This window comes from Buteo buteo, chromosome Z (assembly GCF_964188355.1).
Source record: "Buteo buteo chromosome Z, bButBut1.hap1.1, whole genome shotgun sequence".
NCBI lineage: Eukaryota > Metazoa > Chordata > Aves > Accipitriformes > Accipitridae > Buteo > Buteo buteo.
The window spans coordinates 45,328,309-45,347,073 of record NC_134204.1 but is presented as its reverse complement, the minus strand read 5'-3'; the positions used below and the strand labels follow the sequence as shown (position 1 = coordinate 45,347,073).

The 18,765-nt window shown below is 37.1% G+C and overlaps 1 protein-coding gene across 8 annotated transcripts in view; it reads right to left on the bottom strand.

Moving 5' to 3' along the window:
• The window catches only part of NTRK2 (neurotrophic receptor tyrosine kinase 2), a 206,705-nt gene that overhangs the window by 106,101 nt on the left and 81,839 nt on the right, over positions 1 to 18,765 (bottom strand). For 2 of the 8 annotated variants that reach the window (XR_012649128.1, XM_075021591.1), the window contains exon 13: positions 1,409 to 8,054. The exons of 3 other annotated variants lie outside the window; for them this stretch is intronic. Coding sequence is in view for 4 of the 5 variants with exons in the window: in XM_075021591.1 (XP_074877692.1) it covers positions 8,017 to 8,054 (38 nt within the window). In the remaining variant the exon portion in view is untranslated. Of the gene's footprint in view, positions 1 to 1,408; positions 8,055 to 8,931; positions 9,001 to 18,765 lie in introns of those variants that run through there. 3 more of the 8 variants (XM_075021590.1, XM_075021592.1, XM_075021593.1) reach the window with 3 other exon arrangements.

Sequence of the window (18,765 nt, the reverse complement as noted above, 5' to 3'; positions counted from 1 at the left end):
ATTTTAGTTGAAACTCCATTGTCTATTTACAGACCTTAACAATATCTGACTCCTTCATGGTTAACTCTGCTCTGACGATGAAAGTCCTAGAGCTCTGGATAGTAACTCAGAAGCCAAACAAAACATTATCATTTAAATCTAAAGTATCTGTCACTGTCAACAAACTAGCTAGGGAACACTTAATTTAGAAACCTGCACACTGTATTTGCTTTTTATAGGTAAAACACAGTGCCAAACAGGTCTTTCAACAGAATTATCTAAATATCAGAAACCAGAATTTTGTGACATTTGCAACCATTCTCATGAAACTGCAATATACAAAGAATTGCTTATTATGTGCTCTGTATTTTTGCTTTTGAGCCTGATTACTAACATAACATAGGAAGAAACATCAATTACGCAACCTGAAAGGTGATCTTTAAATTAATTTTACTTTTAAAATAGTAACAGAATTACAAACTAACCTATGAAATTAAGTTCTTATTCTTGCAGTATGTTAATGGAGAAATTAGATGGAAATAACAATTTCTTAAGACACAAATAACCAATACATGCTGTTTGTATTTTTTTTCTTCTTTAAAAGAACAAAATAAAGACTTCTACAAGAGTATTGTTAAGTTACAATTCATGTTCATTAAAAAAATGAACCCTTGTTTGCATTTTTACACTAATTTGGATTATCAAGAACATTAAGACTTTGTTAGTTCTCATCCTGTTATTTCCTAATTTCCTGAGCAACATAAATGGCTATTTTCACTTTTGCCTTTACTCAGCTTCAGTTTTTGATTGTTCTCCCCAGATAATAACTTCTTGCTCTGCTGAGGCTGCAAACCCTATATTAGACTATTTCAAAGGCAAGCTTGCCACCACTCAAAAAAATATCCAATACATGACGATTTCAGTATGTTCTTCCACTTGGTAAAGGATTTTCATGAATCCAATATTTTATATTGTTTGAATACTTTCTTTAAAATAATTGTATCTACCAGTTTAATCAATACCACAATTTACCTGTAATAGCAAGTCTTACTGAAAGCTTCTCTTAGAAAAAGAGTGGACATTTATATCGAGCCTGTTTCTTCTAGATAGTGAGGATGCATCAAATCAGCTCCAAAGGCATATTGTACATAGATGATGATAAAAAAGCATATGTGTGAAATACACTACATGACATTATATTTGTGCCAATCGGTGAAAAATTTGAAATTCTCCACAGGCATACAAAGCAGATCTGGTAAAATGCTCAGAGATATGCTAAGCTCCCAGAAGACAAAAATGTGACCAAACATTTCAGAAGCAGCAAGAAAATTATCATGTAATGCAATATCCACCTCTGCTATAGTCCAAATACAGCAATCAAATTTGTGGTAAAATATGACATGCCCTACTGAAAAGCAAAGAAGCGAAAAACTTGGGCTTAAACTGTGACATAACCATTTCAACATTCTTGTGTACTCTGTTTCATTAGGTCTGTCAAGAAATCCAGATGGTCCAGACCAACAAATGCAAGTCCCAAAGCAAAACACACCCTTCAAATCACAGCACTGATGTTTCCCCAAAATTGTTGGAAAATAAGCACAGCTTACTTGTGTATTCCACCAACCAACTTCTTCTACCTTAAATTCTGAGTAGATGAAACATGGCCTGACATGTAAAACTTGCTGCCTTATGGTCAACAGCAGAATATGTAGTCATTTGATCTGAATACACACACACACATGACTGAATGTACATGTTAAACACACATACATTTAAATTAAATAGAAATAAAACTATTGCAAACAGTTTTTTTGGGGGGCAGAGGGTGTTTTTTAAACAGGGTAACCATTCAAGATGCTATAAAAATACAATTAAGGATTTTAATCTCACTGTTTATCAGAAAACAAAAGCAACAATAAGCACATTTATAACAACAGATAACAGCTGAAGAACTCCAAGATTCACATATTTTCCAATACACTGCACAATTACTAATGAAATACTAGATGTGATCAATTTACAGAGTGAAATACACAATGATAATGAATTATAAAACTTTATTTGCCTGCCAATAGTAAGTTCATCAAGTACATTTTTTGTAAGTATAGATTGTCCCAACTGTTATGGTAGTACTTAGGAATAAAAACAATGATTGTCTATTATTTACAAGAAATATAAAACAGTTTCAACGTGAAGAATTAGAGGGGAAAGAGACAAGAAAAGACTCACAGCTTGCTGATGGATTACAGCAAACTATTTTTTTATGATGTGATGTTATGTTATGGTAGAAGCCATTTTTATTCTATCATTTAGAATATTACTTTTTTCAACATGTGAAAAATAGATTTTATGAAAGAATACTTGAGTTCTATACTTTGATAGCAACAGAATTACTCTCTTCCTATTTTTAAGTTGACCCTGAAATCTAAGGCAGACTAAAGAATACAGAGCTCTGGCAGTGGAAGACATTTCAAATGTATTTGCCAAAGACTCTGGTCTCAGGTTTGTGCAGTGGTATGGCTGCCCGGTTCTGCTTTTACACTAGTAAAGCCAGTAATATCAATGAAATAGCTGTCTCAAAAAAAAATCTCTGGAAAAAATCAGGATTTCTCTTCCTGTTTTGTCGACATGCCTGAGGAGTGAGCCCCACACTGCTTACATCAAGGAAAAAATCAAAGCCATCACAAGAAGGCCATGACTTCACCCTCTACTTGCTTAAATATCAGATAGTTCCCTGAAATCTTATATGGTTGTTCCTGTCATTCCAGCTGAGGAACAAAGTTACAGTGAAAATGTGTGTGCCATGAGGGGAGTTTCCTCCAATATTAAGACATAATCTGCTTAGTAACAGTGCTGTGAGTTGGTGCCTCTAGGGACTATGGGGGAATTGCCCTCTTCAAAATGAAAGCAGTTTGGCTCTACACTGCCTGCAACTCTGCTCCAGGCTAGGACACGTGCTTATCCACCACGCTCCTTGCAGCTGCAAAAATATAGCTAATCATGGAAGGATGCTATTAACATTAGAAGGCTATGGCATGTCCATATCAAAACAATACACACTCTAATGTGGGCTTTTTATCTTTTTTTGATTAAAATGTTAACTAGTTAACCTTGAGGTTTTAATTACAAGACAGCAACATATTCTAGAAGTTCGATCATACAGTCTACATGCTTGTGGAACTTAACAGCTCTATTTCCAATTAATACATCATTTTCTGTTTTCACAGCAGATTTAATTTGTATGTACAAAAGAAAAACAGAACAAATGGAAGCCAGCTTCAAAAGTTTGGGCATACACATTCCCATGAAGTGGGACAATGAAATGTGCTATGAAACATGTGAAATACACAGTACCAATATTCTCTGTGCTCCCTATAATATTGTATTTATAGTTCTCAATACTTCCAACCATCCACGAACTCTTGCTGTGGAGATCCGATGACAAAATCTGGCAAAACCTGGAGCTACATTATAATCTGGAATACTCTACACAATAACGTAATGACAGCAAAGCCTTTCAAAAGGACATTTAAAGACCCTCCACATTTGTACCCTACAGAGAAGAGAGCTTACCACAGCTCATGAAGAAGGATGTTGAGCTCTCTCAAGAACAGAAGAGAAGGAAACACAGAACCACTGAAAACTGGAAGGAAAAGAAGCAGCCAGACATAATGATGAGGAAGAAGGAGGAGGAGGAGGAGGAGGAGGAGGAGGAGGAGGAGGAGGAGGAGGAGGGAGGAGGAGGAGGAGGAAAGAAACTACTAAAAAACTTCAGGTAAGCTTCTGGGTTCTTCTTTTGCAATGAATACGAACAAAATACTTAGCTGCCCAATCCATTAATAACTTTCAAATTATTTCAAATGTTAAATATGCAACTGGAAAAGAACAGCTGAATTAAAAAGATGTCAGAAAGGATGCATTCTTTTTATCTGTCAGATAACGGCTTCCAACTTTACAAACCATTTGCAAGTTTTTAACCATTCAAACAACTGCAAAATGCTGGTCCACATGCTGATGATTAATTGTCAACTTATCATGGATGGTCAGGTGAAGGGACTGAGAAACTGGACCTTTGTATGAATGCTGTTGTGTAAAGAGCCCGTAGGAAGTGTACCAGTCATTCCTACATGGCAAACTTCCGTCAGTTTTTTAATCTTTGAAAAACTGTACTTAGGGATTGGCTGCACCCTAGGAAAGAAACAGATTTCTACTGCTTCTGCCAGCAGTCAAAAAAGAAAGAGCAATTCCTGCAAGAACTATTTGAAGTAGAATTGTTTCCAACTAGCTGTCCACAGGTTTTCTTGGCACTGTTTGCTGCCCCTAAGGATCTTACTCCCACTGAAATGAATAGTTTTCTTCAGTGCTGCATGGGAGAGATCCAGCTGGTAGTCAAAGGCAGTGGGAAGGCCAGGGACTGCATTGCACAGGTTAGGATACCCAGTCACACACATATTGCCATGCAAATGTGTCACAACGACCCCCATCTGCCCTGGTGGTGAGCTCCCACAACTCCCATCAAAAAAAGACATGGTCCCCAAACACCTTTCTGCAGGAACAGCCTTCACAAGGGCCCCCACCTTGTCTGGCATAGCAGGCAGCTGCAGCAAGCACAACACAGACCCCAGGCTCTGCCTGGGAACAATGCACTTGTTTGCAACATAGACCTGTCTGCTGGTCAAACTTCACCAAATTCAACATGATCAGGTTTACTTAACAGACCAGATGATACACCCTGCCTCACACCAAAACACCCCAGCAGTGCTTCCTCTCCAGTCCCCCAACTAATCTGCCCATCAAACTGCTCAACAGCTTATCTCAGTACTTAGCTATGAGTATGTTAAATGTCAATTTAAAGTAAATTCTAGTATAAATAACCCCCTTCTAGCAGACATTAGAAATATGCTTTTATTTTAGTTTCATGTCTGGCACGGTGAAAAAAAAAAAGCAACTCTGCCTTTAGACGTTTCATAGCCTTTTTTATTGCTCAATGAAACAATATAAAAGCTTTTTAATGTCAAATCCTGGATGTTCAGCAACTTTTACCACGTTAATGGTTCCTGTATGATTCTTAGTTTGAGTCTCACTTTATTTTAAGGAGGTCAAGAATTTGTAATTAACTGAGCCCTTTGTAAACCAACACCATTTGGGCAGATCAGAATCTCTACACTTATAAGCAATGTCACTTACAATCAACCTGAAAGACAGGAACTAGTGGGTACTATAATTTTGACATTAAAAGTTTAGCTCCCTTAGCTTTAAGAGGCTCTGTCCACATACTGAAAAGAAACCATTTTAGGAACATGTAGTCTTTTTCATCAAACATTAAACACCTGCGTTAAGACACTATTAGTAACAAATCATGTGCTGTAATCCATAAGGTTCTGTGAATATCTGCATCAAGTAATAGTGCACTGAGTGGCTAATATAAAAGATATAGTACAAAATATGTAAGAAGGATATTCTACTATATATATATAAATATATGTATTTCACTGGTGCATAAATCAGTTGTGGTTTATTAAGGTTACCTCCATGATTACATAAAATCCAAAATACTGTGTCAGTACATGCTGAAATATTTGAAGGTCAAACCTAATCCTATACCATAAAGATGAACTGCAAAGTGCTACAAAATAAATTACAAAAAAATTATGTAAAATCCCCAATCAATAACTGTGCACATTTATGCATATAAATATGAATCAGAAAGAACTAACTTTTAAAACTAGATATTTCAAAAATCAACTGCCAAATTCCAGCTCTGCAAGTTTGCCTTTTGCCTGCCAAAAGAAAAGGGTTCAGATTCTCACCTCATTCATTCGGCAATAAATTGTGAATACATAACTGAAATATGTTGACTTTGTCCCAGCAAAACTTAAGACTGAAATCAGGGCTACTGGGTCAAGCTCTGCTCATGATCCAGCTTACATTTGATGTAACTCCACTGACTTTAGTTCAAATATTGCTGACCTAAATGATTCTGCATTGATTTAGAATCAGCTCAATGGCATTGGATATTTTTTCAACAGGAGGAGAGATTCAAGGATAAGCCAGATGTCTGAGAAGACAATAATTAAAAGGGAGTTAAAAGAGAATCAGTAAGCAGAAGAGAAAGTATCTTTCTAAAATAAGACCATGTCCACACAGACTTAAGGAAGAAAAAAGGCAGACATTCCTAATATTGTTTCTGAGGAACAGCAGAACACTTGTTGACATCTAACTTCAAACAGGAACTATGATGGATATTCCTAATTGCTGCCATCCCTTCCCAAATCACCACAATATGTGTAGGGCGACAAAGACACCACTATTCCTAGGTCATCAGTAGACTTGCAGCTCTGTCCTCTTCCTTAATGTGGGGAGAAGAACACATCTTTGGGACAGATTTTGGAGAAGGGAAGAAAGCACTTCAGCAACTGCAACTCCCCTTCCCTAGCCAGTGGCAAGAGAAAGTAAATACCTCACTACATAGGCCTGGAAGAATGGAAATGTGGACATATTTCTTGACTAATAAGGGTATTGCGAAAACTTGAGCACAGCAGGAATAAAGAACTTGGATGCAAAAGACTGAAGAGAACACAAGAATAAAGTTGAAAAAGTAGGGGCCTTAAAAGGCAAAATGCAAGTAAGTATATGGAGATAGAACAAAGAGTCAAGACAGTATTGTAGAAAGAGAGGGATGGTGTATGCTGTAAAAGATCTCAGCAAAAGAAAAGACAACAGTGAAAATGGCTGAAATTAAAAAGCAAAAACAATGAAAAGAAAATAGAGGAGAGACAAAACAATACCATCTCTTCTTTTTTACTGAACGCAATTGTAAGGAATTAAAATCAAACCATAGCTCAGAAATTTAATCAAAATGCATAGAAATGTAAGCATCTATCTCAGTCTTTTGCTGCTACTCTTTGTAGCTAACTCTTGGTTAAAAAAACAGAAACTTCATCTTTCTTACAATGATTCCCTAAACTGAAAAGATCAAAGTATAAACTCAGGATCTGATAGGTAAATAGCATGAAAATGAATGTCTAGCACTGTATCTAAATGCAGTCCCTGCTCTTGCAAAATGCTTGTGCCTTCACTTAGCTTTGTTATAGTAAACTCTCCTCGAAAGAGAGTAGGCTCTCCTCTGAAGTATACTGAAGCATACTCTGAAGTATACTTCACAGTTAAATATGAACAGTTAAATAAGCCTGTAAGTATACAGTCTGAAGGACCAACCATATAGTGTTATTATTCTTGCTCTTGGCTCAGAATCAGTATTCCAGCCTACTAAAGATCTGTACACTTACCCAAACTTACACATTACATTGAATAAGCACAACCTAACTGAATGTGTAAGGGATGGCACTGGTTCAATACCCAAATGCAGTAACAAACATTATTGCCACCTTTCTGTATACAGCTCATACTCTCCATCTTACAGGTAAAGTCAGTGGAACCACGTACATAAATAAGATTTGCAGGGCCAGCTCTGCAATTTACTGCTTTAGGATTTAAGGCCACATCCTGAAAATATACAAGAACTTAACTTTAAGAATGTGAGCATTCCCACTGAAATCAATGAGTTTACACACACACTCAAGTTAAGCATTTGTAGAAGTTTTGCAGAGCCACTTGTGCAATAAAATAAAAGCAACTTTGCAGTTCACCTTTGATAAATATTATTTATAAAAACAACATCTTTCCAGTTAAGTTCAAACAGAAAAAAATCGACAGAGGAAACAATATAACGTAATTTCACCTCAATGTCATTTTGGAAGACACAGTGAGGACAAGGCAATAGGAAAGAGTGTGATAGCTTATTTCTGGACTTTCTTGAGTTTTATAGCTGCCTCAGGACTTGGCTTCGCCCTGCTCTTGCAAAAACAGCTACTGATTTCAATGTACTTCTACAGTTCTCCAAACGCAACCAATGACTAAAAGAGAAGTCCAAGGGAGGTGGCACTTCACTGGGCAAGAACACTGTCCACTCCCTAGTGTGCAGCATACAGCTTCCACAAGCTCAACAGCCCCTCTCTCATCTTTTCCTTATTTCATTTACCCATCCAGTGGGATCTTATGAAATAAAACAAAACCTAAAAGAAACAAAATAAAATGTGAGACATCATGCTTTAAAAAAAAAGTCAAAGAAAAATTAATACAAAAGCCCAAACACAAATGAATACTTGACAAGCAAACACATAAACATAAAATGCATTTAAAGCATACATAAAAGGTTAAATAAAAACCATACATGAAATTATGAAAATGACAACATTAGCTCTATCTTCTGGCCAACTATTTTATTCCTTAACTAAAAATGTATAAGGTGTGTTACTCATTTGTCCTTAACATATCAAAATATTCATATTGATCCATAATGCAATAAATCTAGAATTCTCCAACCAGGGACTATACTATGCATGGGTCAGAAAAAATACCCAGTCAGGTGTCCTGCCTTGCGCAAAGGCCTATGGTGAACAAGCCTGGGTGCGCAATCAAGTTTTCTGTCTTTGGTCTGGTGCACCAACTAAGTGAAGGGAACCCTGCTGTACCACAGAGTTACTGTAAGTACAACACCAGGTTCCTCTGTAACCTTTGTTTCATGCCTTAGATCTGTGCACATCATCCTTTCTGCCTGCTCCAAACAGGCTCCTGTCCTTGATGTCATTAAATGACTTTGTAATGGCAGAAAAAAGTGGAGCTGGGAGAAATATTAGTTCACTATCTTAAAATTTATTGTTTCTAAATATCAACAGGAACTTAAAAATCAACAACTAAATATGATGGCACATTAAAACACAAGCAAAAATGCCTGAGTCATGTTCTGTTCTGAGATGGAAGAGAAACCTATCCCCCAAACATTACCTGACCGTCTAAGGTTAACAACTTTAAAGGCTATGTTTGGCCCTGTGTGAAATCCAACTATCTGACTCTATAGCATAAGTACTTCCTAGAACAGCGTTATCTTACCCAGTCTGTTGTTATCTGATGCAGTTGAGTTATTATGTACATCACTGTTGACAGTCACCATTACTTGTTCTAATGACATTTGAAAAAAAACATGTGAGAGTTGTACTATTATCCTGCAAATGTAAATTTCATCAGTAGCTTTTGTTTGGTTTGTTTGGGTTTTTTTTTACCTTGCTTTAGTAAGTTCTCAATGTTTATAAAGAGTGAAAGCTTATCCATATTCCACAGCACTTTAAACAACAATTCAGAGCCAAATCTTGATTTGCTTTAAATGAATGGGACCTACACTATCAGTTTCAAGAGAAGTTGAATTTGACTGTTAGTAATTAAGTAATAATGACTAATTCATTTACATTGCATTTTCTTGCTTGTTCTGACCTTGAGGCACTCTAAGTACTTCTACCCTGAAAGTAGGTAATGGCACATTCAGAAGCTGAACATACTAGCTTTGAGCCACCGCACATTTCCAAATGGGTGTGGCAAAATTCCTTTTCTCTGAAACAATTGATAAGGTTTGGTGTAAGGTGCCAAGAAAAAACAAAGGCACCTGGCTAATTCACAGATAAAAATACAATATCAGTTGAAGTGAGCATCATTTCAGAACAGCTAGGCTTCTGCACAGGGACTGTTTTACCTGGAGAGGAAGGCTCTAGGCTAGACTGACATTGAGTAGATGAGTTTCTTATGGTCATATCCACAAGTAGTGATGAGTATCTTAAGAACCCGTAAGGAACACTACATTATTGTTGGAATCTGTTCTCTTACTGAAGCTTACATCATTCAGGTCCTTGCTACTTCTACTGCCTCCTCTCACACACATAAAATATCTTAAAGTAAATTAATATAGTTTTGCGATACCATGAAATTCTCAATGGGAGAATTCAAAACCAAAACCATATAATTGAAAATTCAGTTCACCACGCAGTGTATTAACATCACAGACCTAAAAGCCTACTCTAATGTCAAGAAAAATGCACAGCTGTAAAATACATTGACCTTCATGACTCTATATGTATGTTACAGACTCTGTCTAACAGAGTTTGAGGAAGACTGAAGATCCATTTCTGCACATGGTACAAAGGTGGCAGGCTTTTCGAGGCCTTTCTGCAGTATTTTTACTGAGTCACTGTAGTTAATCATTATCTCCTAAGTAATTTTCTGAAGGATGTTAGGAAGCTACAGGTTAGACAGAAAAAGAGAAGTATCATCAGGGTTTTGGTAGTCTAGAATTGAAAGCTACTGCATGGTTGCTACCTTCCCTTCACATTTCCTAGGCCATTCAGACTCCCGCTGTGGAATTTTGTTTTCTTAAATCTGTGGGATTGCATACATTCTTAGACACTAAGTCAAAGGACAGATATATGTATTTACATAAAAACAGACAACTATACCACACTTTTAACTACTAAAGCACATCATTGTAAGTGAAAGCTTTCTGGCCTTTTAGTTTGTTCCTTACCTGGTCTGCTGCAATCACAGTGAAATCAGATTGCTGTGTTTAAAGTCACCTCTGAATTTTCATATGAGAAGTTCTTAACTGATGAACTACTATTTAGTGTACAGTAATATGCAAAACACAGGTGGACAATAGATCTGCTTATATTCTTAGTTGCATCTGCATGTATATTAGTAACTCTAGTAGTCAACGGGCATGTCTAAAACAACCAGCATGGAATAAGCCTGAGACCTAGGACCTGAGCAGTCTACAGAAGTAACAAGTCCACAAGGGAGTACTGCAAGTCCTATTGAAGGCACAAGAATTAATTACAATAAATACATCTTTCAAAGAAAGAAATGGTTAATAAAAGGGAGTCAAAAAAAAAAAAAGAAAACAAAAAGGTAGAAAGAAAGATTCTATTGACTTTATTCACTGAAACATGAAAAGCAACCAGGTAAAGTACATAGAAAAGAAAAGGACACAGAAATACAGAATAATTGTGGGGTGGTGGAGGGTGGGGGGAATAGGAAGGTTCTGACAGGACACAGGTGAAATGGAGCAGGAAAAAGGACTGAAATATAAAGACACAGAAACTGAACAGAAGAGCTTTAAAAAATGGTTCTGGGGAAGGTAGAAAAAGCTGCAAACTCATTAAGTAGCAGGCAATGTGGACTTAATTTGTACACTAGATCTCTCACTATTTGGAGTCATTGAGCTAACAGAGGCAAAATATTTCAGGCAGTGGGTATTTAGAAGATGATTTCTCATGTCCTAGCTGCCAACCTCTCATCTGGCTTCTCGGAGTTCAAAAGCAGTCAGTTAGGCAGGTTGAGGCAAAGCCTGATTTTGGCTTGTGTTGCTGGGGCACTGGATTCTGAGTTTAAGATTAGTTTTTAAAAAACACTGCTGTTATGTAAGCTGCCACTTAGACTTGCAGAGGAAAGTACACTAAAGAATAAAAATAAAAACCTCAAAATTAAAGTGGAAGAGAGAAAAAAAGCTATCCATCTTGCCTGTACAAGGAATGACAGAACTTCATTCATCCTTTAAGGGAACACTAGGTATCTGTCTCTCCTAGATGCAAATGTGTCCAAGACAATAAAGAAAATAATGAGTAGTTTAAATTGTAACCTGCTGATACTTTATTTCCAATATCAGTTCTTCATTCAGAGAGTTTTGAAGTGAGCACTGTGTTCATTATTAGTCTTAAAACAAACATTTTAGTGATTTTGCAATACACTATTTTGGGAACATCAAAATTCAGTCTAACTGCTCTCCCCCAAAGAGAATGTGCTACAGAAATTGTAGTTTGAATTATGTTATTAATATGATCCAGTTGAGCCAACAGTGAGGTTTTTTTTAATCCTACAATTGGCTTTCTGGAAGTAACACAGCTGATTATTTCATGAGCCTTGCAGATCTGTATCTCAGATACCAGATGATCTGTAACTTCCTAAGAGTTTACCGTCATTGGGAGCTGAATAAAATGCCTTTAAGACCAATTGTTTTTAGCTTTTCTATTCATTAGAGAAAAAAAGCATAAAAATAAAAGTATAATAGCAAACCCCCATATGTTTATATATACTGAAATCATTCTGAAAGAAGAGGCTTTCATAAACATGATCCTTTTAATACGTAAAGAAGGCAGGTTTTTTTCCTCCTTTAACCAGCACACAACACAGAACTGAGCAGTTAATGGCATCATAACATCTCATTCATTGCCATATCTGGAACATTACTGTTACGGTGATAGTCACATATGCATGGGCTTGATTTCTACCTGTCCCAAACAATCTCGATCACACCCTTTCTCACTGGCTATGTTCCCTACAAGCCTTCACCTGAGTCATTCAGGAAGGAAAATGTTATGACATGGTCATATTCTGAACTTTTTTCCACAAAGCAAGATGATAAATTTTAGTTGTCTGAAAGCCTTTTTATTCCAACAGGATTTGAAATAATATATTCCAATGAGTTGTACATAAATTGGAGGTCTGCAGTCAAACTTTCTCGGTCATTACAAACCTGACCTAAATTCTTCCAGAGTAAATAAAAGTTTCCTGTAATGATGACTTAACTGAATTCAAAACTAAGTTTCATATACTCACATCCTACCCTCCAAATATGTCTCTACATATGAGTTGGATAAATTTGGGGATCGTGTATGTAAACCCAAGCACTCAAGGGAAAGGACAAGCAAGAGAAATGTTGAGCAATTGAAAGTTTCTATAAGTCTCAGTACACTTTCTCTCTTCACCAAGTACGTATGGTTTATCCTAAGCAGACTGTTACCTGGGGCCTTGATCCAAACAGAGTATTTTGAAACAAAAATCAATTTAAATTTTTACTTTTTCCAGCTTGGAGGAAATCAAGCATAACACGACATGTATCTCTGATCTTTTTAAATGAACAGTGATTTATATGGAGAAAGTTCAAACTGCTGAATGGAAAGGAGGAAAGCAAAGAGAAGATGTAGCTGCATTACCTAAGAAGGTATTCTTATCCAATTTTTCAGTTTCTGATTTCAAGTAGAAAAGTAAATGAAACATTTCATTCCTAATTTTATTTGCTTCTTGGATCCAAGCCACTACTTCAAAGAGCAGTGCTGGTTAATGCCGTAGCAAAATGAGGACAAAATGTCACCTCATTTTTATTGGAAAGCAAGGAGAGGCTTCTGGATAGGTTTCTGCAGAAGACTTATTGCACAAAGAAAAATAATGTCTTGCCTCCCTAAAGCAATGCCTACACAGCAGCAAAAGATAAAGTTGTCTGAAGCAATCCATATTTTTTCTTAGGATTTCGCAGATTTTGTATGCACCAGGCTTAATACTGCCTTGTGTTTCAGAGCACAGTAACATAAATATTTAATACAACTTTTTCTTTATTTCTAAACATAATTTTTACCCCATGAGGCACTAAAACAGTATTTTTCATTCATGTCATTAAAAGTCCTAATGACATACATAAATATTACTTTTCTTATCTAAAGATAAAAGCATGGATAGAAGACAAACAAATGAAAACCAAAGACCTGAAAACACACAGACTTGGACACAATCAACTTATTAGAGGCCAGGGATTCCCAGAAAATTCTGGATCTCAGTTCCACATTAGTCTCTCTTTCCAGATTAGATTTTCCAATAACTGAATTTACTTAGTAATTGGAAAAACTAGAACCAGAAGAGATTAAAGTCTATCCCATGAAGTTGTACATCAAGATAAAGAGTCTTCACCCTCTTAGGCACTTCAGTTGCTTACAACAACAGGAAGGCAGTACACAATACAATATCATATTAACCTCGGGACTATTTATAGTAACCCAAAACATAGAGGTTTTACTCTCCTTTACACTTCTCCAAAATACCGCAATACCTTAGAAAGACTTCTTTTCCACTATCACTAGCTTTTCCTCTAATGGTTGAATTTATGCTCCACAGATAAGGATACATAGTTTGTCATTTTATGGATGCTGCCACCTGTATGAGATTTCCAAATGGGCTTAATAAAATCGGAGCCATTAACATTACTGTTGCAGGCAGCATTTATTCTATTTAATGGTTTGTTTCATTGATCTACAAGTTCATAAAATGAGAAAGGGGGTCAAAACAGAATTATATGTACTTCAGTATAGAACCCTATAAAGCTGTTCTCAGTGTGAAATGAGTTAGAACCAAGACATAGTAAAACTTGATTGGTCTACTCAGCATTTTAGAGGCCAAAAATATTTGGGGCTAACAGTCCTCTACATTGCTAAAAAGGATCATTTCATATCTTAATCAGTTTTTCCTTAGTTTGATTTGGAGTTTTTATTTTATTTCCTGGTATGATACATTGGAAGGTGTGCTCATTTTCCAAGCAGGCAGCAGAAAATGAAACATTTGTGCTCAGCACTCTTAAGAAGAAAATATTGCAGCTTTCTCAAGGAGAGTCATTACACTCAAGTCTTCCAGCACAATATCCAACAGACGTTTCCTTTTACAGTACTGCTGCTGATGCTGTAGTTGTTTCACTTGCTATTGATTAGTCAGAGTCAAGGACATTAAAAGCTGAAGCTCAAACCACCAGTGCTCAGAGCTAGTCAGTACATATATTTTGCATGCTCCTAATTCAGGGACAGGTTAAAGTGAAAAAGAGTGTGAATAAGCAACTGTTCAGACTCTGAAACTGAAGCCTGCAGTAACAGCAGCTTCCCATGGAACCACAGAAAACACACATTAATAGAAACCCAGATCATAGGAAAGGGCATAGCAATTACTATCTGCATACACATTTTAAAATATGGATGTCTGCAGGTTATTTTACACCTTATTTGCATGAAACACTGTATGCCCAACAGATCAATCAATATATCAAGGAATGCTTTCTCAAAGCTTTCTGCAAGTACTCGAAAAGTCAAAGCTGTTAAGAAAAAAGGCTGTTTACCTTATGACATCCCTAGCATTTGTGTTCAATACACTCATTGGTATGCATGTAAAATACAGAAATGCTACTACACAGATACACTTTTGACAAGTGTCAGTTTACAGCCACAAGAAAAAAGATCAGAACACATGAAGGACACAGCATAATTATATTTTACCCCTTTGAAAAAGAGAATCACTGTCAACTTCAAAACCATTCTGTCTCTACCTGAATACAGAAGCCAACTCTACCATCACGTTAGCTTGCATAATTCCAAGGATCAATAGATATTCCACATTTTCAATATATGGCCTTTTGACAAGAGCTGGCAAGCCAGTTTTTATATACAAATTAGGGAAATAATGTTGCTTATTCCTGTACAATAAGAGTTATGGAACTGCATCATATATACTCATTTATAATGGAATTATTTTACTTACTGTTGCCTTACAACAATATTAACTCCTTTGATCATTACAGGCCTCATAGTCATTATGAGCAATTCTCCAGCTTCCTTTCTATGACATTTTACCTTGAGTCTGTGAAGTCTGAATGCTTCTTACAAGATGCATCTCCTAATCGCTGAGTACCTCTGGTATAACAATTCTTTTTTTTTTTTTCTTATTTCATTAATCTCAAGTGCCTTCCTTTACAGTCACTACTATTCAAGCACTTCCATGTGGCAACTAGTGATCTTCCTTAAAAAAACTGATCTGTGTGTGGTCAATGACCAGGATAATGGACTGACAGAAAGCAACCAAGAGCCAAATCCCAGCTAGGTCAGTCACTGTTTTGCTCCATGTATGCTACTACATAATTTCTGTGCATCTTTTCTTCCTCCATCCTGTGCGGACTTTAAGGTCTCAGAGCCAGAGAGCACTGCTCCATTTTGACACAATCTTGGCTCAAGCATTTCACCCTACAAATTCTCTCCTGACAGAAAAATTAAGACATAGGTCCCACATGGAAAAACCCCAAATACCCCAAAAGTCCTGCTAGTTATCTCTTACCACAAATCCTTCTGTAATAGCACAGGGAAGAGACAATCTTACAGTTGCCTTCCACTGAAACTTATCTACATCACTCTTCCTCCACAGCAACACATGGGCTTTGAGGGAAGAGAAAAATAAGGCATGGGTTGTTTCCTCATGAACCTCGTGGTCTGGATTTACACTCCTGAAAACCCATTTCAAAGCCTGGCACATACTTTGTAGGCAGCTTGAAGTATATACATTCAGGTCCTGCACCTCTTCCAAGGCTCCAGGGACCTTCCTTTCTCTCCAGATACTGCAGTAAGTTGGGATCACACCAAAGACACTGCTTGGCTGTGAATGTCCCTGTGATTCCTCCCAAACACAGAAGATGGACAATATTTTTAAGGAAAAACACTGCACAACACAGTACTAAATGAAGCAGTTTGAGTCTTCTGAATCATCACAGCTGCTTGGAGCCAAAGTGAAAATAATGTGCACTTACTCCAGTCTGGCCTTGGTTTGCTTCACTCTGTTCTCAGTTTTACATGGGCACAAAATGGATCTCCATTCAAAGGAGCACTCTTTACAGGATACATCAAGGAATGGAGAAGGAAAATGGTGTTGGGGAAAAGGGAAGCTCCCACTCTTTGTATTTATGAATGTTACCTCTTACAGCACCTTTTTGACAGAACAGATCACATACTATATTTAAAAGGCTAACTGCACCTAACTTACAGCCAAAAAGCTCCATCTGAAGACTCAGTGACTTTACGGAAGAAAGTAAACAATTTTACTAAATGATACCATGTAATTATAAACTTCATTAACATGAAATAAATTAGACGTGAGTCTATAATGGATACCATGTTTAGTTGCTTATTGCTATAACTGCAAGGGGAGGCTATTAGCAAGTAAGTGAATAAGACTCTTTCTCTTATTTGAAACTATGCTCCTGCAACTGGAGCTGCTGGGTTTCTCATCCGTGTCTGCCACGCAGTATGCTATATATGCTGTAAATCCTATTCGTCTGCTAGCACTGATGCACTGGGAACAAAACCTTCCAAGCTGTGTGAACAACAACAGAAATATCCTTTCCTTCTCTGTGCACGTGGAACAAACTCCTGTCCTGTTACCCAGCCAAAGAACATATTACCCAAACACATTACTGTCATATAACTTTGTAGGGATGAAACCAGGAAAGGAATGGTGCTATTGCTCAGTTATTTCTGTAAGCTTTGCCAAGGTGTGTCTTCTAAATTTCCCTCTTTTTACGAAAGAATTGGCTCGTACCCATATTAAGGTTAACAAAATGCTTGAAATGCATTTGAAATACAAGATATTTCTTCTGAAAGAAGAGAGACTGATGCTTTACTTGGTGACAATTACCCCTAAAGGCACTATTTAAGAAATCCAGAGTCCTCAGTCTTCACAGTCAAATCCCTTTGCCTTTTCAATCAATAACTAGCCAAACCAATACACCTCGCTCTTCCTTGGTGAGGCAAACAGACTGACTGCCTAACTTTGAGCTTCAGAAAGCAAACAGGTCTCAGCTTGCAACAATCACGTCAGGAGTCCTTGGAACCTGTCAGTGCTTTGGCCTCAATGCTGCTAGCACTGGCCAAGGTGGTGCTTTCTACTTGTGCTACTGCCACTGCAGAAAAAAATCAGCAACAGGGCTTACTCCTGTTTTCCTTTCATGAGATGGGAGTTCCCATCTCATCCCCACCTCCCCAACTTCCTCCAAGAAAATAAACTCAGACTTACTTGGAGCAAGGCTACTGCAAACTAGAGTGTGAATGACTCCACCCTACCAGAGTAATCATGTGAGTTCAGATGTGGAACAGACAGATGACAAGATCCAAACAGTAGATAACAAGACAAAAATTCTTTAGTGTAAATGGGATGTGCAAGACTAGTTGCCCATCTTCCAGGCCCATCTACCAAGCTAAAGACTTCAAAGACAAACAAGGTCAGGGTGCATTTGTGTCAGTAAATAAAAAAAGGCCAGAGTACAGGCTTGACCAAGGGTCTATCTTCTTTTTTATCCACGGTTATTTAATCTGTATTAAATTAAGGTACCATTTTGGCCTAAGAAAATAGCACTCTCCCAGACAACGTCCCAGTAAGGTTCAAAGGAGAGCATGAGTCAGGAATTATTTACAATACACAGTATGTATGAGGCCACCTTATTTGAGGGATGAGGAAGAAGAGAGTTTTAAACATATGGACATGATCTATGCCTTTCCCTAAGGGCCTGAGAATGTACCCTAGCCCCCTTTGCTTTGATGGCATACTGGTAGCCTCAAACACTGCTGCACTTTGCCCCAGAACTGAGTGAAATTATATAGTACATGCAAACCACTCACTGTGCCTACTCTCCAGGGAGACCACTTAACAGATAATACAGAACTGAGTTATTTCTGATTACCTGAAGTACAATGGAAGAAGTGAGTCAGTTATGTGAAATGCATGCTAGCATTGCAACTGGTTAAATAATTTTCAAAATAATTGTACCAATTTTGTTAACGTAGGACACAAAAGCCTGGTATTTGGCCAGTTCTCGTTATTTAGGCTTGGTGCCATGAATCATTATTGATGGAACAGAAAGCAATTTTTGACATTCTGTCTGAAAAATGTATTAATAGGTAATTGACAACTGTTGTGATTTTACTCGTCTGGACTGGAAAATAAGATGATGATTGAAAGCATGTTAGCAAACTTAAAAACAAAACCAAAAACAAAACAAAAAAATAAACCCCACTCATCTAAAGACACTATTTTAAACATGATATTTGGGACTTTTCCCTAGATATACAGCTGGGTTTGCTTACACCAAATGCATTCTTACCAATTGCTTCACAATGTATTTGTAATGAGCAAAACAAGAGAGCAAATTACATTCTCACACTGTTTCTTAGTCCACCCCAATTTATCAAATATTTCAATAGAATAAAATCTCTTTCAAGCCCTGTTCAAAGCCCTGACATTTACACAAAAATTTCCCAGATTCATAAAGGAAAC